Source organism: Musca domestica, unplaced genomic scaffold (assembly GCF_030504385.1).
Source record: "Musca domestica strain aabys unplaced genomic scaffold, Musca_domestica.polishedcontigs.V.1.1 1, whole genome shotgun sequence".
In the NCBI taxonomy this organism is placed as follows: Eukaryota; Metazoa; Arthropoda; class Insecta; order Diptera; family Muscidae; genus Musca; species Musca domestica.
The window spans coordinates 43,002,868-43,030,620 of NW_026712114.1; the positions used below are offsets into that span (position 1 = coordinate 43,002,868).

At 32.7% G+C, this 27,753-nt stretch overlaps 3 protein-coding genes across 8 annotated transcripts in view; 2 read left to right on the plus strand and 1 right to left on the minus strand.

Moving 5' to 3' along the window:
- The first annotated feature begins 2,106 nt into the window (after nt 1–2,106).
- On the plus strand, nt 2,107–4,709 carry LOC131802774 (WD40 repeat-containing protein SMU1-like). The gene is made up of 4 exons (XM_059123363.1): nt 2,107–2,286; nt 2,343–2,668; nt 3,331–4,409; nt 4,475–4,709. Exons 1-4 carry the CDS (start codon nt 2,261–2,263, stop codon nt 4,571–4,573), a joined length of 1,530 nt encoding a protein of 509 aa, XP_058979346.1. The 5' UTR covers nt 2,107–2,260; the 3' UTR covers nt 4,574–4,709.
- LOC131802775 (uncharacterized) lies at nt 4,627–5,785 on the plus strand. 2 transcript variants are annotated; one of them, XM_059123369.1, is made up of 4 exons: nt 4,627–4,722; nt 5,011–5,253; nt 5,352–5,482; nt 5,547–5,785. In XM_059123369.1, exons 2-4 carry the CDS (start codon nt 5,124–5,126, stop codon nt 5,625–5,627), a joined length of 342 nt encoding a protein of 113 aa, XP_058979352.1. In that variant the 5' UTR covers nt 4,627–4,722; nt 5,011–5,123; the 3' UTR covers nt 5,628–5,785. The 2 variants fall into 2 exon arrangements, with proteins under 2 accessions (XP_058979352.1, XP_058979355.1); XM_059123372.1 differs by lacking the exon at nt 4,627–4,722 and having other exon boundaries at nt 5,106–5,253; nt 5,367–5,482.
- A 1,840-nt stretch (nt 5,786–7,625) lies between these two features.
- LOC101900370 (cubilin) overlaps nt 7,626–27,753 on the minus strand; it is a 402,236-nt gene continuing 382,108 nt past the window's right edge. Inside the window, exons 16-18 of one of the 5 annotated variants that reach the window (XM_059123382.1) lie at nt 15,436–15,615; nt 15,325–15,366; nt 13,414–13,547 (exon numbers count right to left, since the gene is read on the minus strand). In XM_059123382.1, coding sequence (XP_058979365.1) covers nt 15,350–15,366; nt 15,436–15,615 — 197 coding nt within the window. In that variant the 3' untranslated portion in view covers nt 13,414–13,547; nt 15,325–15,349. Of the gene's footprint in view, nt 13,548–15,324; nt 15,367–15,435; nt 15,616–27,753 lie in introns of those variants that run through there. The other 4 variants (XR_009342384.1, XM_059123377.1, XR_009342385.1 and 1 more) reach the window with 4 other exon arrangements.

The following is a 27,753-nucleotide window of genomic DNA, read 5'->3' on the forward strand; positions in this document are numbered from 1 at the left end:
TTGGAAAGTCTTCTAAATCTTACAACCGCACTTATAAACATTTACATCTTTCTCCACTTGTTATGCTTTCGTTCAGCCTGAACGAAGTAGCATAACCATGTAAGTTGGTTTTGTCTGTTACAACAAAAACCCCTTCGTCGACCGTGCCTTGTCTATTAATAGAACAGTGTGGCTTGTTTGTTCGGGATATCGTAGTATTTTGTTGTTGCAAAATGGTCTGGCTTTATCCCTTTATTGTTGTTTTTATAAAAACAACGTTTGTTTATTAGTGGAGAACGATGGTAATGTTTACCAGGGGGTAAGGCAGGGAATACCTAGGTTTCGGAAAGAGCCACCAATCCTCATCAGTTCCCTTGTTTTTGTCTGGGATATTCTCCCCAGAAGTTATTTTAAAAATAACTTCTATGACAAAAAACATTTTTTTTTTTTTTTTTTTTTTTTTTTTTTTTTGTTGTAAGATTTAGAAGACTTTCCAAGAGAATTTTAGTTTTATTTAATTCTTTGGTTCCTCTTCTATTGAGCTTACGATCTCGTCACTTGGGTAAAAAAATGTTTTTTGTCATAGAAGTTATTTTTAAAATAACTTCTGGGGAGAATATCCCAGACAAAAACAAGGGAACTGATGAGGATTGGTGGCTCTTTCCGAAACCTAGGTATTCCCTGCCTTACCCCCTGGTAAACATTACCATCGTTCTCCACTAATAAACAAACGTTGTTTTTATAAAAACAACAATAAAGGGATAAAGCCAGACCATTTTGCAACAACAAAATACTACGATATCCCGAACAAACAAGCCACACTGTTCTATTAATAGACAAGGCACGGTCGACGAAGGGGTTTTTGTTGTAACAGACAAAACCAACTTACATGGTTATGCTACTTCGTTCAGGCTGAACGAAAGCATAACAAGTGGAGAAAGATGTAAATGTTTATAAGTGCGGTTGTAAGATTTAGAAGACTTTCCAAGAGAATTTTAGTTTTATTTAATTCTTTGGTTCCTCTTCTATTGAGCTTACGATCTCGTCACTTGGGTAAAAAAATGTTTTTTGTCATAGAAGTTATTTTTAAAATAACTTCTGGGGAGAATATCCCAGACAAAAACAAGGGAACTGATGAGGATTGGTGGCTCTTTCCGAAACCTAGGTATTCCCTGCCTTACCCCCTGGTAAACATTACCATCGTTCTCCACTAATAAACAAACGTTGTTTTTATAAAAACAACAATAAAGGGATAAAGCCAGACCATTTTGCAACAACAAAATACTACGATATCCCGAACAAACAAGCCACACTGTTCTATTAATAGACAAGGCACGGTCGACGAAGGGGTTTTTGTTGTAACAGACAAAACCAACTTACATGGTTATGCTACTTCGTTCAGGCTGAACGAAAGCATAACAAGTGGAGAAAGATGTAAATGTTTATAAGTGCGGTTGTAAGATTTAGAAGACTTTCCAAGAGAATTTTAGTTTTATTTAAGTCTTTGGTTCCTCTTCTATTGAGCTTACGATCTCGTCACTTGGGTAAAAAAATGTTTTTTGTCATAGAAGTTATTTTTAAAATAACTTCTGGGGAGAATATCCCAGACAAAAACAAGGGAACTGATGAGGATTGGTGGCTCTTTCCGAAACCTAGGTATTCCCTGCCTTACCCCCTGGTAAACATTACCATCGTTCTCCACTAATAAACAAACGTTGTTTTTATAAAAACAACAATAAAGGGATAAAGCCAGACCATTTTGCAACAACAAAATACTACGATATCCCGAACAAACAAGCCACACTGTTCTGTCACAAGTTTCCATAAAAATACAATTTCACTTGCAAAAACAAAATTGGTTTCAAATCGAATAAATTTTGAGATTTACATTTTCTGAAGAAGCTAAATACGAAATTAAAATCACTTCGTATCGAATTCATTCTTGTGACATGTCTGCATGACTTTGCTCAAAGGAATTGCAACCCTGACTTCCCACACACACACTCGTTATTCCCTTCCTGCAGTGAACAAACAGCTGTTTTGGTGGAAGAAACGTGTGTTTTTAGAACCCTTTGAGCGGTTATTTTTAATATTCTGGAGCCCTTTTCCAGACGCCGACAAAATTAGTAGAGCGCCGCCGTCGTAAAAAATCCACCCGGTCGTTGTCTGAACGAGACTTGGAGAAAACAAAACAACCTGAATTTTAATATATATAAAATACAAATTTATTAATTTAGTTTAATTAGTTATTGTAAACGTTAAACAATAACTCCGATCAACCATGTCCATCGAAATAGAATCTGCTGAGTAAGAAAATATATTTTCAATTGAAATTGCATTTATTTACTTGCATTTTATTTCAGTGTTATCCGCTTGATACAACAATATCTCAAGGAGTCCAATTTGTACAAAACCCTTCAAACTCTGCAGGAGGAAACCGGGGTTTCCCTTAACACCGTCGACAGTGTTGATGGCTTTGTCCAGGACATAACAAACGGACATTGGGATACAGTACTTAAAGTGACACAGAGTCTCAAATTGCCAGACAAAAAATTGTTGAATTTATATGAACAAATAGTTCTCGAATTAATAGAACTACGAGAGTTGGGTGCAGCGCGTTCATTACTGCGACAAACAGATCCAATGATAATGTTAAAGCAACAGGAACCGGAACGGTACATACATTTGGGTAAGTTTTGACTCTCCAAGTGGCACGAGAGATGCATATTTGTAAGAAACGCTTAGTATTATGAGAAGATTGTTAGCAAAGTTGTAAAATCCTGCAAGGAAGAAGAGCCACATAAAAAAGGACTCCCGACATTCTGCTCAACTATCCTGAAGATTAACGAAATTCTTACTGCCTCTATCTACTACCTACGAAACCACAGCCAAAGGAAGGGTCTTGGAATAATATGCGGGGAATAAAGTCCCTTTTGAGCGTAAATATAGTGGTTTTTTAAGGCGTACTTAATCGGTCAATTACCATTTCAACAAATTCAGAGGGTTTTATTAGCTTTTAATCGTATACGGAAATGGACAAATCTTGGAAAAAAGAGATATTTAACTTAACTACCGAAGTTAACAAATTTTTTTTCTCGGCAGATAATACAAACGTGAAATGTAGCCCTTAAATCTTAGAAAATAATATAGCTCAGTTTTAAAGATTTACCGTCATTATTAATTTATTTATTCCATTATGCTAGATCCTAATTATGGTGTAGGTTATTTCTCATTTTTGCTCAAGATTATTTCTTCGGATGCTGCTTATTTAGTAATAAAAACAGACTAAATTATCAGACGATTAAATTAATTACTTAACTAATCCTATTTCGCCTTTACTTTTGTTTTTAGAAAATATGCTTCAGCGGGCCTATTTTGATCCTCGAGAAGCTTATCCGGAAAACAGCAGCAAAGAGAAACGTCGACATACCATTGCTCAAGAGTTAAGCGGTGAAGTACACGTAGTGCCATCATCTCGTCTCTTAGCTTTACTTGGCCAAGCATTGAAGTGGCAACAACATCAAGGTTTATTACCGCCTGGAACAACGATCGATTTGTTCCGTGGTAAGGCCGCAATGAAAGATCAAGAAGAAGAAATGTATCCAACACAAATGTTTCGTCAAATAAAGTTCGGTCAAAAATCTCACGTGGAGTGTGGTCAATTTTCACCTGATGGTCAATATCTCATAACAGGCAGTGTTGATGGTTTCATAGAAGTTTGGAATTTCACAACCGGTAAAATAAGAAAGGATTTGAAATATCAAGCACAAGATCAGTTTATGATGATGGAACAAGCTGTTCTGGCATTGGCCTATTCGCGAGATTCCGAAATGGTTGCGTCCGGATCACAGGATGGCCAAATAAAGGTATGGCGCATAATGACTGGCCAGTGTTTGAGAAAATTTGACAAAGCCCATACTAAGGGTATAACATGTTTGCAATTTTCACGTGATAACAGTCAGGTTTTAAGTGCGTCTTTCGACCACACAATACGACTGCACGGCCTCAAGTCCGGAAAAATGCTTAAAGAATTTAAAGGGCACACTTCATTTGTAAATGAGGTAACATTTACACCAGACGGTCATAGTGTACTCAGTGCTTCATCGGATGGAACTGTAAAGATCTGGTCTTTGAAAACCACTGAATGTTTATCTACCTACAAACCTCTTGGCAATGAGTTGGCCGTCAATACAGTGTTAATTTTACCCAAAAATCCTGAACATTTCATTGTTTGTAATCGTTCAAATACTGTGGTCATTATGAATATGGCTGGACAGATTGTGAGGTCATTTAGTTCCGGTAAAAGAGAAGGCGGTGCATTTATAGCAGCAACATTATCACCCCGAGGAGAATTCATTTATTGTGCTGGAGAGGATCAAGTGTTGTATTGTTTTTCCGTTTCGTCGGGAAAATTGGAAAGAACTTTAAATGTAAGTATATTAAGAGTGATCTGATTGAATTTTGGTTTTACATTGTTGCCAATTTTATTTTAAAGGTACATGAAAAAGATGTAATCGGTTTGGCCCATCACCCACACCAAAATTTATTAGCCACCTACAGTGAAGATGGTCTGCTGAAATTATGGAAACCTTAAATATTATAGTAGCCTATGTAAGTTAGGTTTAATTAATTTTATATATAAGTAGACTAGTTTTCATTCATTCTGTAAGACTATCAAAAAAGAAATAAAAAAAAAACATTTGACTGCTCCCTCATAACATTTAAAAGAAGACATATATGTAGGTATGTATGTATTTCCCTACGCCCTCTTGCAATCCAATAATCTGCAAAATTGGGTTTAATTAAGAATTATGCAAAATATACTGAAGCTATAAACATATTGACAAATATGTAACTTGCAATGTGTAGCAAATGAATGGGCTACCATTTTTAAGCAAAATGAAATAAAAAGAAAAAAAAAAATAAACGTCAGCGATAGTAGCAGACATTATACATTTATCTTTAATTGATGACAGACTATATATCTGTTGTCTATCATGTATAACTCATATAATCAACATTTGATTGCAGGGCAAAATAAATCTTTAGTTTATCATAGACATTGGGCGAATAAACAACAGATTTTGTTTTCTGCAAAGAAATATTTTTGTAATTTATTGTCCTCAACTAATATCGGAGTCAAGATGAAAAGTGATGAGATCATTGATAAAATGCGCAATAAACTTCAGGAATCTGATCCTTCGAATCGCAGTGTAACAAATGTATTTCAATTTCATTTCACTGATTCAGATGGCAACCTAATTAAAAGTATGGGTATGTATTGGCTTGCTGCAATTGGGATTACTTGACAGAACATGTGTGCATTTTTTGTGGGATTTGCTTTACTTGCTTATTAATTGATATCTCAAAAGTTTTTGATTTTAAAGAATTAAACATATACGAGGGCACTTGCACGGACGCCGATGCAGAAATAACTGTTAGCGATGAAAACTTTTATTTGGTTGGTTCAAAAGCAACGACATTTGACGATTTACTTGCTAATGTAAGTTAATAAACACGAATTGATCGTAATTGTTTATTAACTTTTTTATTTATTTTTGTTACAGAACAATGTCAAAATAGATGGTGATGCAGAAGCTTTTAACAAGCTAAAAGAAAAGTTCCGTCTAAATGCCAAAAAAGAGTAGAATCAATAGTGACTGAGAGAATTTGTAATCCTCGAAAATATTTAACGAACAACTTTGTAGAATTTTAATAGTTCCTGTATAGCATGTTTAACACACATAAAATGTAACAATGTGAAATATAAAATAAAATTAGATGATTGTAGTTTAATATAAATATATTTATTGGAAGTTGTTTCAAATGTTTTCAAAATTTCATCCAGGTGGTCATAACGAATTAATTAGAGTATGTCTGCTTTGATACAGGAACAGTATTTTTACCGCTACTAATACTCGGCTGGGTCGATTCTTCCAGGATCATACAACCGACCGTCATCATAACGAGATTAATATATTGTTGTAACCGCCTTACTCTTGTTACCGAATGTGCAAAAATTACAGACATTAGACGGTAGGAAAGTGTCTCTGAAAATTTATGACAACATTTTTTTCTATAAAAATATCATCTTGTCTTATTGGTAATAGGCCATAACGCCTTCTGTGAAAATATTTTCTGAAAATAACATTGAGAAGTTCCCTTTTATGGGAACATATGAAATGTAATGTGGTTTAGAAGAACACTCTTTTATTAGGAAAATTGGAAATCCTTTTGAAAAAGTTCTTCTGGGGTACTATTTACTATTTATGATCATCTGGTCTTCTATGCATATGTCATCTGGTTACCTATGGCGACTGTGCAGCTTCTTTGTGAACATCTTTATGTATTAATGGAATTCTCATGTTTCAAGGGAAGACTTTCAGTTCTTCTTTTTCTTTCGGTCCTAATTCTGATCTAATGTCAGAAGATTTTCTGGTGTCCTTAGTCGGGGATCTTCAAGCCATGATTGCGAACTCCTGTTGTACTTGAGGAGACTTTTTTATATAGGAGTCCAGAACCACAGAAAACCAAAGAGCCAGGGGACCGACCATAGTCTAATGAATATAAAGACAATGGAATGTTACTTTTGTGTTTATTACCGGGTGGTTTTGAGCACTTTCTTGCAATAGTCAACATGCTGATTGAGTCAGTCGACCTACTCGACTTCGAAAACACATTTCTTCCTTTTTTTATACCCCGAAGAAGCCAGCCGATGACTTAAATCAGCCAAATAAGCGCTTTATGTACAGGTTGAGATGAAAAAACTGCAACCAACTTCAGACTGCTGTCATTTCTAAGCCACTCGTCCGACAGCTGTACAAACAGCAACATCAGGACAAATGGTTCGAAAACTAAAGCCACCCAAGAATGGTTGAAAAATGAGGTTCTTCGCTTCATAAGTTGTGCACTGTGGCCACCAAACTCTCCGTATACTAATCCGTTGGACTAAGTGTGTCTGGAGTATATTGGAAAACAAGGTTAAAACTAAAAAAATGCCAAAGTGTGGATCACCTCAAGCAAGCGCTTCGCCGATTGGGCCAAAATACCGCAGAGCAACATTCGGCAAAGGTGATACCGCAGAGCAACATTCGGCATTTTTGATTTGAGTGACTAGCATTTTCACTCTTATTCCTGAAACGACATAGACATCTGGTGGTCTGAATAGCTGGTAAGATCAGAATGTCTTCTCGTTCGGTATTATCTGAGAACACGATCTGCTGCTCTAGTCTTCTATTAGAAAATCTTGTTAAGAAGTGCTGAAGGAACTTTTAAAAGACCAAAAGATCTTATAAAATATCAGAGAAATCATTGAAAACAAAAAATTAAAAGAAATTATCATATCGTTCTTCACATTGAGGACAAGAATCTTCCCATCATATATTTTCTTACATGGGAGTTTTCTCAGGTTTTAAGACTTTCAAAAATTTTAGTTCACCCCTTTGCCCCTTTTTCCCCCTTTTCCGGTGTACCATTTTCTAGGAATGTAACCAGATTAAAAAAAAATCAATTTGCATTGTTTTTAACATTTTTGTCTTCTTTAATGGTAGCGGATACAAAAAGTCAAATCCGGAATCCTGGGGAAATTCATGTTTTTCTTGCTTATACTTACCAATACTAGACTTTGTGGAATAAAAATAACTAGATTTTCAATTAAATATTTCAGTTTTTCATTTAGTTTTTTCTTCATTTATTTAAAATTAATGGTTTTCAAAATACTTGCTAATTTGTTGTTGTTTCATTACTTTTCATCTCAATACTTCAATTTGTTTGAATATTTGTTTTTGGCAAGCACTTGTTTCAAATAAAATCTCAATAATACAAATATACATATATATAATAATAATAATAATAATAATAATTATAACAAAAATATCGTTTATATAAATGTAATGTAATCAAATAAAATATATATGTTTGTATACAATAATCATAATAATTATAATAACTGATAAATCAATCAATAATCTTTGCTAGATTGATTTCATTTTTAACATTGTTGTATGGTTTTGTTTGGGTTTTCTTCTTTTTAAAAACGATATATAATAACGTACACATACATACATGTTTTGAAGTTGTGTGTGTGTGTGTGTGTGTTTATCGTGTATTTGTTATGTGAAAGGGGTTCTTTGGGATTTAATTTGTTTTTTATTATATAATATATAAATAACATAATGTTGACAAACAGTTTTTGTTGTTTAGTTTTTGTTTTTCATTTGAAATAAAAACAGTTTCCTTTTTTTCTCTTCTAAACATTTATGTAATTGTTGTGTGATTTCCTGTTTTGTTTGTTTATATGTTGTTTTTTTTTTTCAAATTTAGTTTTAATTATTCAATGATCATTTTTAATTCGTTTCGTTAAATACTTCTTTTATTTATCTGTAATGTTAACATGATTTAGTTGTTTATTTTCATTAGTTTTCGGGATTTTTCATCAGGGTTTGCTTTTGTAATATTAGGGCTTGTTTTTGTAGTTCTTTATGTATAATTTAATAGTTTACTTCCATTGTTGTTGAATTAATATTGTTTGTTTTTGAGAAATTGGTTTATTGTTAATTTTGCAATTACTTCTGCTTTAGTTTAAATATGTATTTTTTATTTCGTCCATTTGTATTGTATTTTAAATTTAAGAAGATTCCTTGTTTTACATTATTTTTTAATTCACTTAATTATATTTTGTGTTTTTTATTTAAATTTTTCTAACAATGTTTATTTCAGTTTTTTTTTTAAATTTATTTAAATAACAGCTTCAAAAGGAAGCCATTTCCGTGTTATTTTTCTGCTTAAATGAAAACCTAAAAAAATCATTTGTTTCTATTTTAATTCAACAGAAATTTGTTTTAATATTTATTTTGTTGATTTTATTGGCTTAGTACTTAGCTTAATATTTTTGAAGTTTAGTTTTCATTTCATTTTAATTTATATTTAATTTAACAACAATTTTATTAACTTTTTTGTTTTTCTTTTTTATTACTGTTTTAGTTGACCTTTCTTAACATGTACTTGTTTATATTTATTTCAATTTTATTTTATTGCAAAACGTAAGTGCTCTATGAAACCAATAACTTTTTTTTTGTTTTTCGGGGTGTCCGATTAAAAATTAAAATTTCTCCTTTTTTTAAAAAATGTAAAAAAAAAATAATTATAAAAAGTGTTTAAAATGTGTTCATCAGTTGTTTCTTTATTGTTTTAATTTAATTGGATTTTTATTTTTTTATAATTGTTTTTATGTTTTAGCACTACCAACATTTATTATTATTTTTAACGTATTCATTTTAACTTTTTTTACGTAATTAATGGATTTTAATTATTCTTTTGTAGTTTATTGGGAATGAGTTAAAACAAATCCATAAGAATTCTGTTTAATTTCGATCTCCCGTCTTTTTGTCTGCTACGGTATAGAGACTTCAGAAACATGTTTTGCATTTTGTGCATCTGTTTTCACTCGGTATTGAAACTTGGAGAGGGATTTTTATACGGGTGGAAGCGCTCCTGAGTCAGTGCTCGAAAAAGTATGCCAAAAGTTATCATATGCTTTGTTGGTACAAATTACCGACAATGCAAGCAAGGTTTGAGAAAAAACCAATTTGATTTCCACTCTAAAACGAGCAAAGCCTGCTCTCCCTTATTTGAGCAAAACCGAAAAATAAAGTTTGCTCGTTTTGTTTTTTTTTCTCCCGGGAATGCTTCCGTTTCGAGTGAGTTTTTCAGTGGTCTGGTTTGTTTTAGTCGGATAACCTTAGTTGTAAGAAAAAAACTAGGTTCACTTTAGCATAGATATTTTCACAAAACGCTGACGTCTTAATTCGCATGTTAGTGCCACATTCTGGGCAGGTGTTCTGCATTGTGTTATCAAATAGAGAACAATACAAATTTGGATTGTTGCATCCCCCTAATCTAAATTGTGTAATAACTTCTCTGGTTTGTCGAAGCAACAAATCGGAATTTCACCATAGTGAGAATACTTGTTAGTGCTACTTGATGTTACAGTTCATCCATAAAACTTTGTGATTGCAGTCGGCGCATTTCTCAATCTTCTATTCTTCGCATTTTGAAAAGTTGGGCATATAACTAAGGCCGTGGGAATGGAAATGGATCAGTTATACTGATATTTGCTTTACAGTTTTCGATGACTAACAAAAAAAAGCACCATTTTCATTATTTTGGAGCCTAGGCCGGTCGAATTTAAACACGAGTATTTTTCTAGATTGATCTAGATGCACAAGAAAATATAAAATCATTGTGATCACAAATAACTTTGAGAATAACCGCAAGTACAGATTTTGGAACTGGAATTTAACGTAAAGTGCTTAAAAGCCTCAGTCAAATAGTAGATGAATAATCACGGCAAAAAAAAAAAAAAAAAAAAAACAAAAATATATAACTATAATCTCCATTTCTTAAGAGAAGTTTTGTGGTACAAAATCTTTCAGTGGCGATCACAATATCTTACGATCGCCACTGAAAGATTTTGTACCACAAAACTTCTCCCGAGAAATAGAGATTATAGTTATCTCTTTTTGTCCCATTGCAATGTTTTCTTTGAGATTCTTATAAATCAGATTTAATTTAAACACATTTTCTTGTGGACTTGGTAAAATATTATAAAAATTTTTAAAATTTGAAATTGATTTTTATATTTTTTTTTGTTTAAGAACTAAAATGTTTAGCTTTTAGTTGCAACTTTTTTTGTGATAATCAGTTTGTAAGATTTTTATTCTATTTGATTTGTAAAATTATTTCAATTTTATTTAATATTTTGTTGTTGTTTTTTGGAAGATGCAATTTTGATAGTCACTAATTTATTTTCATTAATATAATTCGATTTTATTGTTTTATTATTTTTTTTTTGATACAATTTTTGGTGGAATTCGTTAAAATTATACCAATATTTGAGCGCATTATAATCATGTATAATTGTTTGTGGTTTATTTATATGTATGTATTGATTTTATTGCGTGTATTGTTTTTGGGGTAAAAGGAATTCAGGAACGATTCAGGAATTCAAGTTTGAAAAGTTTTGAAATGCAAAAGTGCAAAAAATTTAATTAAAACTGTTATGATATCTTGAACATTCAAAATATTTCCGAGAACGGTCATATATTTACTAGTCACCGGAATAGTTGAGCTTGATGATCCTGTGAATATATATAAACAGAGAGACAGAAGCTTCTTCTATTATATAAATCCATGGTGTGTTTGAAGTGTAGAAACACGCTGGAAATGTGTATTATAAGAGGTTTTACAACAGAACACTGTAACCAAGATCATGCCTTGGGAAAGCGACTATACTATAAAGAAGAATCAAAAACGGTCGAGTACAAGCCGTGCTGAAGCCCAATTCTAATACTGAAAAATCGCTAGAAGGATTCTCCCGCCCTTTGATAATTCAAACTAATGTCATGTCAAACTTCAAATTGGAAACCATAGAAATCGGAGTAATATTTTTGATCGTAAATCTGAAAGCTCTCGAAATTAGCTTAGCTAGCCCTAAGTGCGGCCATGGATGAATATTTTGTATTCAAGACTGGACAAAAAGGCGAAAAGATAGAAAACACATCAATTCTATTACATATTTTCTAGCAAATGTAGAATTCTTTAACCTTAACTGAAATATTTATCCAAAAAAGGACCATACTAACTGCGGATTTTTTTCCATGTCTATTCGTATCATTTTTAAACATAAGATTAGGAGCATGTATATTATTTTATTCCTTTTAAAACATATTTTTATCTTCCAAAAATTCGATGTCAATTTAATGACATGGGCATATCATTCCCCACATAACAATACCTTTTGACATTGTGGTTTATCGAGTTTTGAAAACATATATATTATTGCTCTGAAGATGAAAATATACAGTATCTTGTCCAAGAACTTTGTTTTAATTTCAAAGCATTTCAAATCACAAGCAGTTATGCAACTTGTTTCAATTCTTGTCACTTGAGACAAAACCAAACATGCAATACAAAGTATGGATGCATAATTTGTTTTCAACATGGTTATTGTAATACGAGGAAACATTGCAAGAAATATTTTAAAGATCACCAACCGATTAGAAATGTAGATTATGAATTCCTCCCAAATATTTGTATATTCAATGTATATGATTCGGAACGTTTGCTGTTATGGTATGGGAATGTAAAAATATTCAAACTGGTTAAGTGTATTTTTTTGGATTTATGTAGGTGTATGTTTATATATTGTTTTCGCTATTAACTATTAATTATTATTGCTATTGAATTGTTGTTGTGGTTGTTCTTTTCGTATTGAATTAAAAACGTTACATATGTAATTATCTCATCTTATGACTTGCAAAAAGTTTATGTTTGTTTGTTCTCATAATGATTTCTTGTTAATTGTTTTCAGTTTGTTTCCTAATAATATATAAGAATATTATTTGTATCAAATATAAAAATCAACAATATTTATGTTTTATATAATTCATTTAAACTGTTTTATTTAATTTTAGTTTTACCATTTTTTGTTATATGGCAAAAGTCAGTTGTGAAATTTAGTTTTGGTATTTCTTTTTTTAGTTTTCTTTATTTTTTATTTTTGCATTCAGTGTTGTTATACGTATTTGAATTTGTTTTATATTGTTGAATTATAGTTTTGAAATTGAGTGATTCAGTTTGTAGTTTTGTTTGCTCTTGCTGTAGTCAATTTCATTCAAACATATTCTACTATATAATTAATTTTGTTTTTTTTTTATAATTTTTAATATCTTTTTCTTGAAAATTGATTCATTTTGTTTTGTTAAAAATTTTTCTTATATCATTTTATTTGGTTTTTGTTCATTCAATTCGTTTATATTTTTAATATATAGAATCCTTTTGTTTTTATTTTTTTATTAGTTTCTTAATTTTAAATTGTTTTTATTTTTTGTTTGTTTATTTGTTTTGCATTTGTCTTTTGGGTATTGTTAACTTTTGAATTGTATTACTTTCTTTTTGAATATAATTATCAATTTTTTTGCTTGCTCAGTATTCGTACATCTCCTGATTGTATTAAAATAAGGAAAAAAAAAAAATTAAAAATTGTCACTAAAAATATCTAAATATATCTAAAACAATAATCATATTGTAATTTAATTTAAAACAAGTTTCCCTTAAATATTAAAAGAGATTAAAAATTAAATACAATTAAACAAATGATTTCCGGTTGTTTTGAAATTTTCTTAAATAAAATAATTTTGTTAGAGTTTTTTGTAAATGTTAAACGGTTTCTCCACCACCTATTACAACAGCACCTCCAACATGGGCCTGCATCATATGTTGTCCCAGATTTTCCGTTTCACAATCGTTTAGAAATGGTATACTGCCAATGGAATCGTTTGAGGTCGATGATGAATCTTCCAGTGAGTCGCCATTGATGAGTATGCCGGGATAGTTGCCGGGTCCCAAATCGAGACTAGAACCCGATATGCAAATATGTGGTGGTTGATGTATGGCACGTGGTGGCAGTGGTGCTGGTGGTATGATGAGAGTGCCACTATTTAGACCATGTAAACTACCCGCAATACTTGCACCACCGCTCTGCAGATGACGACGACTGGAGTTGAGACCTGAAGAAAACAATATAAAAGGTTTTAATGAATGAGTTCCTGTGACAGTTGAATGTTGCAAAATATAACACAAACAAGCAAAAAAGCATAAAGTTCGGCCGGGCCGAACTTTTAGTACCCTCCACCATTTCGAACAAATTTGAAAATTTTCAAAAAAAATAAAATTCGCTAAAAAAATCTTTTAAAATTTTAAAAATACCGAATATAGCCGTTATATTGGGGTCTATACGAAGACATGGACCTGCATAGGCAACTTTCGTCAAAAGCCATTACAGTATTCAAATACGAAACTTGTAAAAAAAAACCGGCGAATAATATAGCTAAAATTGTCAAAATGCCTAATATGGGGAGGTACTGATATATGGGGCCCATACGACGACCTGGACCTGCATAGACAATTTTCTGTCACAGACTATCTATAAGAAACTTCAAATACGAAATTTCAAACAATTTAGGTGAATATTATACCTAAAATCGTCAAAATACCTAATATCGCCGAGAGGGGGGTACTGATATATGGGCCTTAGATAATTTTCAGCCATAGAGTGTAGTTCTAATTACCAACTCTAAATACCAAATTTGGAACAATTCCGGTTAATAATGCCGCTAAAATCATCAAAATACCGAATATCGGGAGGTACTGTTATATGGGGGCTATACGAAGACGTGGACCTGCACAGACAATTTTCTTTCTTAGACTGTAGCTAAAATCATCAAAATACCGAATATCGGTAGGTACCGTTATATGGGGCCTATACGAAGACGTGAATCATACGTTTTTTTTCCATAGGTTGTAGTAACCATTAAGATCTCCCAATACGAAATTTGAAACGATTCCGGTGAATAATGTTGCTGAAATTATTAAAATACCGAATATTGGGAGCTACCGTTATATGGGGGCTATACGTAGATGTGGACCTGCATACAAAAATGTTTGTCATAGGCTGCAGAATCCATTACGAACTTCAAATATGATATTTGAAATAATTCCGGCAAATAATGTCACTTAAATCAAGAAAATACCGAATATTGGGAGGTACCGTTATATAGGGGCCTTACGAAGTACCTATTAAGAACTTTAAATATGAAATTTGACCGAATATCGGGAGATACCGTTATATGGGGACTATACGAAAACGTGGACCGACATGTCCCATTTACGAACTTAATCTGCCTACTGGTAAACTATGCATGTATACAAAATTTTAGCCTTCCATCTCAATTCGTTCTAAAGATAACGTGATTACAACAGAACGACAGACAGACAAGCAGACGGGCATCGCTATATCGTCTTAGAATTTTACGCTGATCCAGAATATATACACTTTGTGGGGTCTAACATAAATATTTCGAGGAGTTACAAACGGAATGACAAAGCTAATATACCCTCCATAGAATGGTGGAAGTCATAAAAACTGTTTTCTTTTTATTTTTTTGCACGACCTTTTTGAGAGGACTCTTGGGCTCTCCACCTGGATTGCAAAGGAACTTTCAAGGGAGGGGATGCACTAACGAAAACTTTTTAGCCCTTGGATCCACCAGGGTCCATTTTTAACGAATTTTCAAAGGAGCCCTGGATACATCAGCAAATGACCTACGCCTTAATAAGGCAACACATTTAAACAAAGAATTTACAGATACACTCCATAGAATGGTGGAGGGTATAAAAATATAATTTCTATTTCAAAAATTCAATCACAATTTTAATAAAAAATAATAATTATTCCAAGCGGATGGTCTTTATATACACATACATGTTTAAAAACTCACAATTTACCTTCACAAAATAAAAATCACACAACTTAAAATCTTCTAAAAACTGAAAATAAAACAGACAAACATAAATTCAAAATAAAAAACGGAAAAATCGATCAATTGATCCACTTACCCGTGGCACTTGTTTGCGAATCATAGTGAGCATTACGATGCAGACCCAATTGATGAAGCTGCTGTCTACGTTTTCTTCTGGAGTGATAGAGTATGCATAGGAGACAAATTAGGAACGAGACGACGAGAAGTGTTGTTATAATTAGAACGCCGTGATCCTCCGCCTGTGCTTTTGTGGTACCTGTGTTACGCAGCATTTGTTTCGATGCCGAAAAAAGAGCCAAAAAAATATTTTTCACATTTGTTAAAAAATATTCAATATTTGAAATGACTTAATTTTCGTTTAATTATAAAAATAAAAATATTTATATATATATATATATACAATATTAAAAATAAATTTTTTATATAGATATACATACATATATATAAGAGTTTACAAATATATATGTGATGAAATATTTGAAATAATACATAAAAATGGATATACAAATGTTTATTTTTCTGTGGTGAGTTATATGTATTAAAATATACATGTATTTGGGATGTTAATGAAAGTAAATGGGGCAGGGCGGCAAGAATATGTCATGAGGTTTATGTATATCATCAAAATCGGCTTTGTGTGCTCACAAATATTTCTTCATTTTGAATTTACTTTTCACACAAAATCCGATTTTGACAGCATACTCATGTGTATGTTTAGTGTGAAAATCTTTTATTAGGAGTTTCTTTAATTTGTTTCCTTTATTCGGTAAATCTACAAAATGAATACGGGGCAATGGGGCCAATGTCAATTTTTACATTTTTACTAAACGTTAATCTAAATGTATAAACACGGTGAAGAGAATGGATGGAATTGTGCATTGTGAATTGGGTGGGAATTGTAATATCGAGTTTTACTTTAGTAAAATTACTTCAGGTGATTTGGAGTGCATGAATGTAATTTAAAAAATGTACGTGCTGTATGCAAAAATGAACAAAAACAACTAGCTAACTACTTAACAAATCCCTTGCATGGAGGAGATCTATATATTAGGGCAGGTTTTCTTTTTTTTTTTTTCTTAAACAGTTGCTACAGCTACGAAAAAGTTGCTCCTAAATTACCTAAGCTACCAAACAATACATGAATTATACAAATGGTGAAAAGTTATGAATTGAGTTCGAACAAATGTTTTTTTTAATATTGCAGAGTGAATCCATTTAAATTTGAAGTTGCTAAAGCAAATATCTGATCTGGAGTTACAAAAAAAGAAAAACAATGTATTTATTTAACCCTTTTAGGAGTTAATTTATACAATATATTAAGATAGCACTAGTAAAAAGCATTAAGTTCGGCCGGACCGAACTTTAAATACACTCCACCTTAGGGTCAATGAAACGCTAGAACCCATTATGACCAACAAATATCAATTTTTAGACAAATCCGTGAAAAAAATGTGGCAATAATCATGAAAATATCGGGAGGTACCGTTATATGGAGGCTATACCAAAAAATGGGACTGCACAAGGGATGGAAAATTCAGTACAATGGTACTTTTTTTAGTACAATTTCACTCCCGCGGGAAATTCAGTACAATTTCACATAAGGCATCTCCATTATAATGCAATTAGTGTAAATCGACGTTTAAATAAGATCGCGTTGCTTCATTCAAATTCTTACGACACCATTGGCATTAACTTCGTTTATCATTGCAAATGTATGGATATAAGTGATATCGATAAAGGTATCGATATATGATATTTTGTAAATCTAAATGTTGCCATCTTTAGTTAAAACCATGACAATCATGTGTTTTGACTGAGGCAAACATGGAATTTTTCAAAAAGTGGAAACAATCATTTAAAGAGTCAATACATTTCCCAAGGAATAACAAAATTTTGAAAACATTAACTCTCAATTTAGAGCATTATCTGATTATCCTAAACTTAAAAAATGTAAAAATGGTAATATTAGTGATTTTTGGCTTAATGTTAGTGTTATTAAAAACGAATTGGCGGAATTAATGTTCCCAGATATATCATGAATTGCCTTTGGTATATAATCAATTCCCCATTCTTCAGTGAATGTTGAACGAATATTTTCAATTCAAAATGCCACTAAGACTAAAGAAAGAAATCGTCTACAGCTAGAAAGTCTTTCTAATCTCATAAGGTCGAAAGATCTTCTTAAATCGAATAATTCTTGCTGTTTTGATTACAAAATTCCAGACAACTTCCTTGAGAAATAACAAATTAATCATAAAAATAACTTTACAAAATTCAGAATGTTATATAAGAAAAAATGATCTCACATTTTATGTTCCTGGAAGGTATATACATATCATGGCAGAAGAATACAGGTAGACGCATCAACGCTTGGGAGCATTGATATGTCAAAAAAAAATTAAATGTTTTTTCAAATATAAGTGGATTTTTATATGTATTCTTATACTACGTCATTCGGAGGCTATTATAATTAGCGTTTTTCAACAATTTTTACAAATTTAAATAATTTTTCATTCAATCCCAGCAGCTGTGTCGACGCGTCTACCTATATTCTTCTACCATGATACATATGTACCTAAATACATAGGTGAATGAATTTGTTATGTTTGTTTTGTTTTGTTTACTGAATAAAACGTTTTTTGTAACTCTAAAAAAATTATAGAAAAGTACCATTTTATTTAAAAAAGTACCATTTTAGTACCTTTTGAAATTTTTGATTTTCCATCCCTGGCCTGCACATACAATGTTTCGCCACATGTGCTAGAATCCTTCATGACAAATGGCAAAAATCATCAAAATACGAATATCGTTATATGGAGACTATACCAAAACGTGGACCGATATATCTCATTTTCAATACCAACCACCCTAGACATAATACAATTTGTCCTGTTAGATTTTGACGCTCTACGTCAAAAAATGTGGACTGTATTGGACGGACAGACAGACGGACATCGTAAATCCGACTTAGAATTTTATGCTAATTATGATTTATGGGGTCTACGATGAATATTTAGGCACGTTACAAACGCAATGACAAAGTTAACATACTCTCCAAGGTGGATAGTATAAAAAGACGAAGCCTACTCGTTTAGCAAATTTTGTATTTTAATTTGGGTTGGACCAATTTTACGAAAATACGGAAAAGTACACAAAAATTATACATTATTAGATATCCTAAAAAATTTTAGGGTCAATATTAATAAAAAGATTTGTATATAGAAGAGCTGTGTAGTTGTACGAAAACAGTTTATAAATTTAGAAGCCAATGGGAGGCCTTTAATTTTATCTTTAGAGGATAAACAGAAAGACAGGTCTATAGAAAGTATTGAGAATAAAATGTATTAACGTAGATTTTATGTTGTTTATTAATTATATGTATTTAAGGGGTTGTAGTTTTAGGGTATATAGAGGGTGAGATGAAAAAAACTGCAACCAACATCAGACTGCTGTCATTTCTAAGCCACTCGTCCGTCAGTTGTTAAAATTATTCCAGTGACAGCTCATTATATCGAAAAATTGCCTATAATTAAAAATATTTTGGGATTTGCCGAAAAACTTAACTACACTTATGCAAAGTTAAAAGCTGGAAAATCTGTTGAAACCTCTGGCGGCCTTTTAATAGCAATGCCTGCTTCCGCTTCGGAGGGTTTTTGTGAGGAATTTAACAAAATTACCAATGGAGAACAAAGTGCTTGGGTTGTGGGACATGTCGCAGAATCGTCGAAAAGAGAAGCTGTCCTTTTTGAGAATCCAGAATTTTGGTGAGAATTTTCCAGAAAGAAAAGTTATTCGTGATGGAATTCAAGCGTGATAGTGTGATTTTTTATATTTGTCTGGAAAATCACAAGTGGCTATAGTTAGAGTACTCCAGCATTTATATGTAAATAAATCTTTTGAGTTTCGTACCATCGCTCGTTACCGTGATACTGGTAGCGTAGCCCGTCGTCAAGGAATTGGACGGAAGAAAACAATAACAACAGCAGAAATGGTTCGAAAAATAAAGAAACGACTTGATCGAAACTCGCGTCGCAGTGGTCGAAAATATGGCAAGTGAGCTGAACATATCGCAATATTCCATTCGGCAAATATTGAAAAATGAGCTGGGGGTAAAGCTATTGAAGTTCCAGAAAGCGCAAGAACTTACACCACAACAGAAAGAAAATAGATTCAAAAGAGCTAAAGAGTTGCTTCGCTTGGCCGAAAGTGGTGAACTGCCGAATTTGGTTTTCTCCGATGAGAAAACATTCGTTGTCCAGCAGTTGGTAAACAAACGAAATGATCGTGTTTACTTGCCAAAGAGGTGAGTTGAGAATGGGCACCTTCGGTTTGCCACCAGAACTCAAGCGCCGGCCATGGTGAAGGTGTGGGCCGCAATAACAACCAATATTCGCTCGTATTAATCGACGGTGACATCAGAATAAATGCCGATTAAATCAAGCCTTGGGCTCGCAAGCATTTTGGCCGCAGACCTTGGATATTCCAACAGGACTCAGTTATAAAATGAGGTTCCTCGCTTCATTTCCGGCGCACAATGGCCACCAAAATCTCCGGATACCAATTCGTTGGACTATTGTGTCTGGAGTATTTTGGAAAGCAAGGTTGGAACTAAAAAATACCAAAGTGTCGATCACCTCAAGCAAGCGCTTCGCCGGGAATGGGCCAAAATACCGCAGAGCAACATTCAGGCAACGTGTGGTCGTTTCATTGGCCATTTAAAGGCCATAATTCGTGCCAAAGGTGACCAATTCGAACAAATCTAAAGTAATTCTAAAATTTGATGCTATTTCCGACATTTTGGCTTTTATTTAATAAAATTTTAAAAATTAATGTAAAAATTATGGCGTTTTTTTATCTCACCCTCTAGAGTCCAGCTCTGCATTTTCTATCATTTTCTTTGTTACATTCTACTTCATTGAAAGCAGGCTCCCATCTCTGAGTTTATACATTTACATTGTGAAGTTGTCAAAAGTATAATGTTGAAAACATTATAAACATAAAATTGCCCAAGGTTACCTTCTTAATTCTACCACGAGTAAAAATTTAAAACGCAGCCGATTTAAAGTGAAAATAAATAGAAATATTATTGCAAATAGGACCACTTATGTTTTGAAATAATCATGAAAAACATGAAGACTCTTTTATACGTTACTAATATTAATATTTATTTTTAATTTGTCTTTTTGAATCCTTATAGAATTTGGTACGCAAAATTTGTGTTCGCCGAAACATCCAGATCAGACATTTGCTAACAAATAGTTTATGGCAAATACCAATTAGTCTTAGAATCTCTTTCAAAATTTTAACGTGAATTTTGTGTCTGTAAAACTATTTTTTCTTCGAAAAAAAAATAATACAAAATGATTTCTGTTTTATAGATTTTGTGTTTTTGGAATGTGATAATGTGTGTTTCGGTTTCTTTATACAAAATTTATTAAAGAAAAAAAAAAAAGAAATTAAAACTAAGAATTGTCGAAAAAAGGAAAATAAATTATATTAAAGCAAACAATTATATGGATAAAAGAACGTATAATAATAATAATAATTAAATAAAATATATATTTTGCAAATAGTATTTGATTTGGATTTGAGACTCACGTGTTTAACATTATTTTGGATTTGATCGAATTGTATATGAATATGGTAGTAGTAGTTGGTTGGTTGGTTGTGGTTGTAGTAGTGGAAGGAGTTGTAGTGGATAGTAGTAGAGTAGTATTGGGTGGTAGTTTGGTAGCAGATTGAAATGAATTCTAAATTATTTCAGCGAATTGGTTTTGGGAATTTCAAGTTAATTTAACAATATTATTCCAAACAACAGCACATTGTTCGCATTCAATAGACGATTTAAATCAATGTTAAGTAATTATTAGTAATATTGCTAAATTAATTGTTGCCAAGAGTATTGAGTGTCTTAAACTTGTTCCGTCACCTGTGTTGGTTTTGGGGTTTTTTATTTTCATGAGAAATATTTGGGTTTCAATCAGTGTTGTTGGAGGTGTGTAGTGAAGTGGAGTGGCAAAAGATTTATTGTGATCGTTTTGGATGGAAATATGTAGAAGAAGTAGTAGAAGGAGAAGCAGCAGCAGAAGAAGTAGAGAAGAACAAGAAAGTAGAAAAATATACATTTGTTGTTCAATGATTTGTTTGATTGATTGATAGTTGTTGTTATAGTTTTTTTTTATTTATTTAATGTTAAAGTAGAGATAACGAGAGTAAAGGATATGGATAATGTTCGATGGATGGCAATTAGGTGAGAGACAGTTCCGTTTAGAATGGAAAGAAAAAGAAGAAATAAACAAGAAAATAAGAAATAAACAAACAATGAGTTCCGTTATATCCATTGTCAATTACTAAATAAGCAAAATGACTTGGTACGAAAATGAAGTGTACGTATCTAACTTGATATGCAAAGAAAGCAATGCCTAACACTAAAATATGAACAAAAAGTATATAAATATTTAAAATCATGTTATTTCAATTGTTTGACTATTTCTGGTCGAAATAAATATTCTATTCCAAAATTTGCATGATATGCTAGTTTTGTTATTTTTACATTTTTTATATCCTACAACACTACAAAAACAGAAAAATTTTCTGATTTTGCAGTTGCTCTATAGGCGAAAATTTACATGGAGTTAGAGTTTAGGACAGAAATCTACCAATTTGGGTGGCCATCGGACAATAATTGGCGGGTAAAATAGGTCATAACTTTTATGTAAGAAAATAGGAAAATTTCCACTAAACCGCGAATATTTTCAATCCCAGCCAAATCACAAATACATTAAAAGATAACTTCTGGCCATTAATAGCCAAGAAATCGGATATATAGCAAAATAGGTACAATATATATGTAAATGAATTGATCTTATTTATTCTGCTTATAAATCAAGAACCGCTTCACAATTCCCATCAATTCGAAATGGTCTCTTGCCAGAAAACGATAAAATCTAAGAAAATCGCAAAAAAATATACCAAAAAAAGTGACTATGTTTTGTCGATTTTTTTTTTCATTTTTGTCATATTTTTTATCGCATGCGATTTTTTCAATTTGATTTAAAGTTTTGAATTGTAAATTTTCTAAATTTTTACACCCCCAACACTACGTTTTGAGGGTATTATATGCATATCGTCCGATCCTCACGAAATTTTGCATAAGGTAGGGTTAGGGTCAGAATTAAAGCCTATTGTTCTTAAAATGTACATTTAGAGGTGCAATGGACTAATTTTGCAGTCGCTCTATAGGCCACAATTGAAAAAAAAAAAAATAATCGACACGGAATTTCGCATCAGAAGAGAGTTAAGGACGGGGAAGAAGTCTAGCATTTTGGATGACCATTGGATTATATTTAGCTGTAAAATGGACCACAACTTTCGTGTGAAATTGTTTTGAATGTTTAACAAAATTATGGAGTGCGTAAATATTGGCCAAATTCTCCGGGTCAAAAAACTATGGGCAACCTTTTGACATTATTTCAAAAACGAAATCTTCCAAAATGGATTTGGATATAAGGGGACTTCGAACATATTGTAGTGTTGTAGGATGGTATCACATGGTCGGCCCCGCACGACTATAGCCTTTGCTTACGTATTCCTTATACATTGGATTTTTTTTTTGTACGGATAGTCAAAAAAAGTTTTGTATTCCGTTTGCAAATTTTCAAAACGTTAGTTGGAGACACCATCCGAAAAATATACAAGGTCTGCCACATAACAACTTGTTTTAAACAAGAATTGTAACACTTAGCTCATGTCTGATTTGAAAGATAATTAGATATATCCTTTTGCTGAGCGAATATGGTTGGGTATACGCTTGAACAACGCTGGGAAATATTGCGAAGAAGAGAAGCACAACCAGCTCCGGATGTAAAAAAGGAAATTTGACACATTTACGCACAGAAAAAATCGATGCACTCAAAACGAGTCACTGTTTGGTGCAGATTTTTGTTCAGAGGTACAATTGGGCGCCATTTTTCTTCGAAAATGAGCAAAGAGTGTCCGTTACGTTAGCTGTTAGTGATAAACGAATTTTTGTGCACAGAAATTGAAGAGGAGGATATTGCCAACGATTGATTTCAACAGGACGGCGCTACGTGCCATATATCCTAAGCCACACTTTCTGTTTTTTTGCTTTGTTTTTGAAGATCACATTATCAGCCGCAGGGCTGATGTCGTTTGGCCACCTTCGAGCTGCGATTTGACACCGTTGGACTTTTATTTGTGAAGCCATTTGCGAAATACAGCTGAACATAATTGATTATGCGCTCAGAAATTGGACTAATGGTGTAGGCTACTGGATGATCGGCTTAACTCTAGTTTATTAAAAACTCTCGAATTTTTTTGAATTTTTTTCAGAGGTAGGTATTTGCAACCTGATTTCGGCTAATGAAAAGAAGTATCCAACAAGTTGTCACATGGGGTTATTTAAAACGGATCCAGATTTGTATCAAAATTATTGATTTTTCGGACTCGGATTTAAAAAAAATCCCAAAAGTCGAAAAATACGCCATTTTGGGAGTCCACAATATACATTCTAAATTATAGCTTACACTCCAACCTACAATTTGTGTTATTATCTTTTATGGAACCAGAGATATGGGCCATTGAACACGGACGAGCCGATTATGTTGGACATACCCAGAGGAGAAAAATTCGAGCCCCGATACTTAAAAGAAATTTCCAATTTAGGAAAACGTTGGTTTGCGTAGCCGGTGTTTGACATATCCGGGCGAGAAAATCTCAAGTCGGCTACTTAACAGGAGTATCAAATTTAGAAAAACTTTGGCCGGTGTTGGATGTACCACAGGAAAAAATCTCAAGCCCCAGCCGAATGCCAGCTACTTAAAAAAGTAATAAATTTAGTAAAACGTTGGTTTGCGTAACCGGTGTTGGACATTGGACCCGAGGGAAAAAATCTCAAGCCCCGGTCGGAGGCCGGCCACTTAAACGATGTATCAAATCTAAAAAAACTGAACAGAATCGGATTGTCCGGGCTTAAAGACCCATATCTCTGCATGCAGGAAAGATGATAGTGTAAGCTATAATTTAGAATGCATATTGTGGACTCCCAAAATGGGGCGTTTTTCGACATTAGGGGATTTTTTTTTTAAATGTGTGTCCAAAAATCAATAATTTTATACAACTCCTATTGGGTAAGTAAGTACCTCTGAAAAACACTTTCAGAAAAATCCGTGAGTTTTTTTTATAGAATTAAAAAAAAAAAAAAAATTATGTGGCGGATCCCGCCAAACCTTTCAATTTAACCCAAAAATCTAAATTTAAAATTGATAATAAATTTTAGCAAAGGATCGATCGACAATTCTTGTCAAAATGATATGAAACTTTTTCTAGATTATAGTTTCGAAACTAGAAGCCTATTGTTTTGTAATATTTCAATACCAATATCTCAATACCTAAAAGTTTTAAATACACTGTGTAACACAAAGAATAATTACAGAAAAAACATTAGATTGTAAAAGTAGGGACAAAATAGAACTGGATTAAGATTCCTTGGGCTCGGACTAAGATTAAATTGAAATATTCTACAACATTGTTTGTCATAAAATTCTATCATAGGTTCTAGAATACATGAAAACTCTAAATCCTACCTAAATGCCAGAATTTCATAAATATGAAAAACATATAATAGGGTTAAAGCCGTACTTCATTTGAGTTAAAATCTTTGGTGACTTATAGTCAAATAATAAAGTCACATAAAGTTTGGCTTTAACCATTCCATTAATATTTTTGGTGTATTCTGAAGCCTATAGTAGAATCATATGACAAATATGATTGAAGACTATTTTGACTTGCTACGATTCCATTTAACTGGATTGTCTAATCATATTTAAAAACCAGTAAGGAAAGTCAAAAGTCGGGCAGGCCGACAATACGATACCCTACACCGCTTCCTTATCTTTTATGCCAAATAACATTGCCAGAGAGTACATGATATCACTTCGAGAAGGATTATATTAAAACAAGTAAAAAAACATTAAGTTCGACAGGGCCAAACTTTTAATACCCTCCACCTTAGGGTAAAGGAAACATCAGAAGAAATGTGGCAAAAACCATTAAAATGCCGAATATCGGGAGGTGCCGTTATATGGGGGCTATACCAAATCGTGGACCTACACATGCAATGTTTCGCCAAAGGAGCTAGAACCCATTATGACCTAGAAATACCAATTTTCAGACAAATCCGTGAAAAAATGTGGCAAAAATCATCAAATTACCGAATGTCGGGAGGTACCGTCATATGGGGGCTATACCAAAACGTGGACCTATAATTACAATGACTCGCCACACGAACTGGGACCTATTATGATCTACAACTACCAATTTTCAGAGTAATTCTTGAAAAAATGTGTCAGAAATCATAAAAATACCGAATATTGGGAGGTACCGTTATATGGGGCCTATACCAAAACGTGGACCTATACATACAATATTTCGCCACACGAACTAGAACCCATTATGACCCACAAATACCAATTTTTAGACAAATCAGTGAAAAAATGTGGCAAAAAGTATCAAAATACCGAATATTGGGAGGCACCGTTATATAGGGGCTATACCAAATCATGGAACCATACATGCAATGTTTCGCCACCGGAGCTGGAACCCATTATGACCCACAAATACCAATTTTTAGACAAATCCGTGAAAAAATGTGGCAAAAAAAATTAAAATACCGAATATCGGAAGGTACCTTTATATGGGGGCTATACCAAAACGTGGACCCATACATGCAATGTTTTGCCACACGCACAGGGATCCATTATGACCTACAAGTACCAATTTTCAGACAAATCCGTGAAAAAATGTGGCATAAATAATCAAAATACCGAATATCGGGAGGTACCGTTATATGGGGACTATACCAGAACGTGGATCGATATATCTCATTTTCAACACCAACCATCCTAGACACAATACAAATAGCTCTGCTAAATTTTGGCGCTCTACGTCAAATAATGTGGGCTGTATCGTGATTTCAACAGACAGACAGACGGACAGACAAACAGACGGACATCGTTAAATCGACTTAGAATTTTATACTGATTATGAATATATATACCTTATGGGGTCTACGACGAATATTTATGGATGTTACAAACGGAATGACAAAGTTAATATACCCTCCTTTCCAAGGTGGAGGGTATCAAAATATATCGGAGCCGAAACCTATATATGGGAGCTATAGCTATATCTCAACTGATTTTCTCCGACTTGGATGTCCTTCTACTTCTGATTGAATTCGGTCGGATGTGCCAAAATTCAGGACTTTTAGACTGATATTGGTCATTTGGTGCACAATTAACCCGAAATCGGTTGATAAAATGTGGCAGAGGTATTTCTCTTTTGTATGTTTTATTAGGTACCAAATACCAAATATATCTCAACCGATTTTTACCAAATTTGATGTACTTTCTTCTTCACTCGGTTGAGTGGAAGCTAGATATAGCTTAATCTGATCCGATTATCACCATTTTCAATAGGGTACCCTGTTTCCAAATTTCATATGTATGGACGAATGGGCTCACATGCATAAATCGACTCAGAAGGTGATTCTATGAATATCCTCAAAACTATGGGTCTATCTCGTTTCCTTCTCCAGGTTACAAAAAAATATACAAAGTCATAATATCCTTACTGCTATGTGGTGTAGGGTATAAAAAGGCCAAAAAGAACCTTTGATCGTTAAATTATCAACCCGATTCCAAGAAATCTTAATTCACAAATTAAAAAAAAGATGAAACCGCGAACTTTTCCCCTCACTAAGGTTACTTTGTAATGTAAATACTTTGTAATGTAAACTTTCAAAACGGTGATACACTTGTCTTCTATTTTTAGCTCTATTATGATCAACTGAGTTTTTCCTATATTTATATTTGTGTTGTTATAATACCAATACCCCTACAAATTGCCTTTGTCTCCCTTCAAAACCTATAAAACAAAAATCAACTTGTATTTGTAATGGATTTTTAGTGCAACAACTAAAAAAAAACAATAATTGTGAGAATAACACACACACACACAAAGATGATGTTGCAGATAATGTGAACAACTTCAAATTAATTAAAATCATAAAAACTTTAAATTCATGCATTTTACAATTGAACAAAACAAAAACAACTGCAACACACACAATTATTTTTTAAATTTGCTTTTTTTCTCATTTGTTTCAAAAAAGACACATCAACTAAGAAGAGAAAACCTACACAATATACTCTAAGAGACGAAGGTGGTGATGGTGATTTTTGGGAGAACACAGTTTTTGATTGTTAAAACCCTTTTTTTGAAGTTAAATTTCAAAGGATTAAAATATCCAAAAAGTGTGACCCAAAATTCAATTTTACGGCTCTAAACAACAGTCACAGTCAAAAGAAATTCT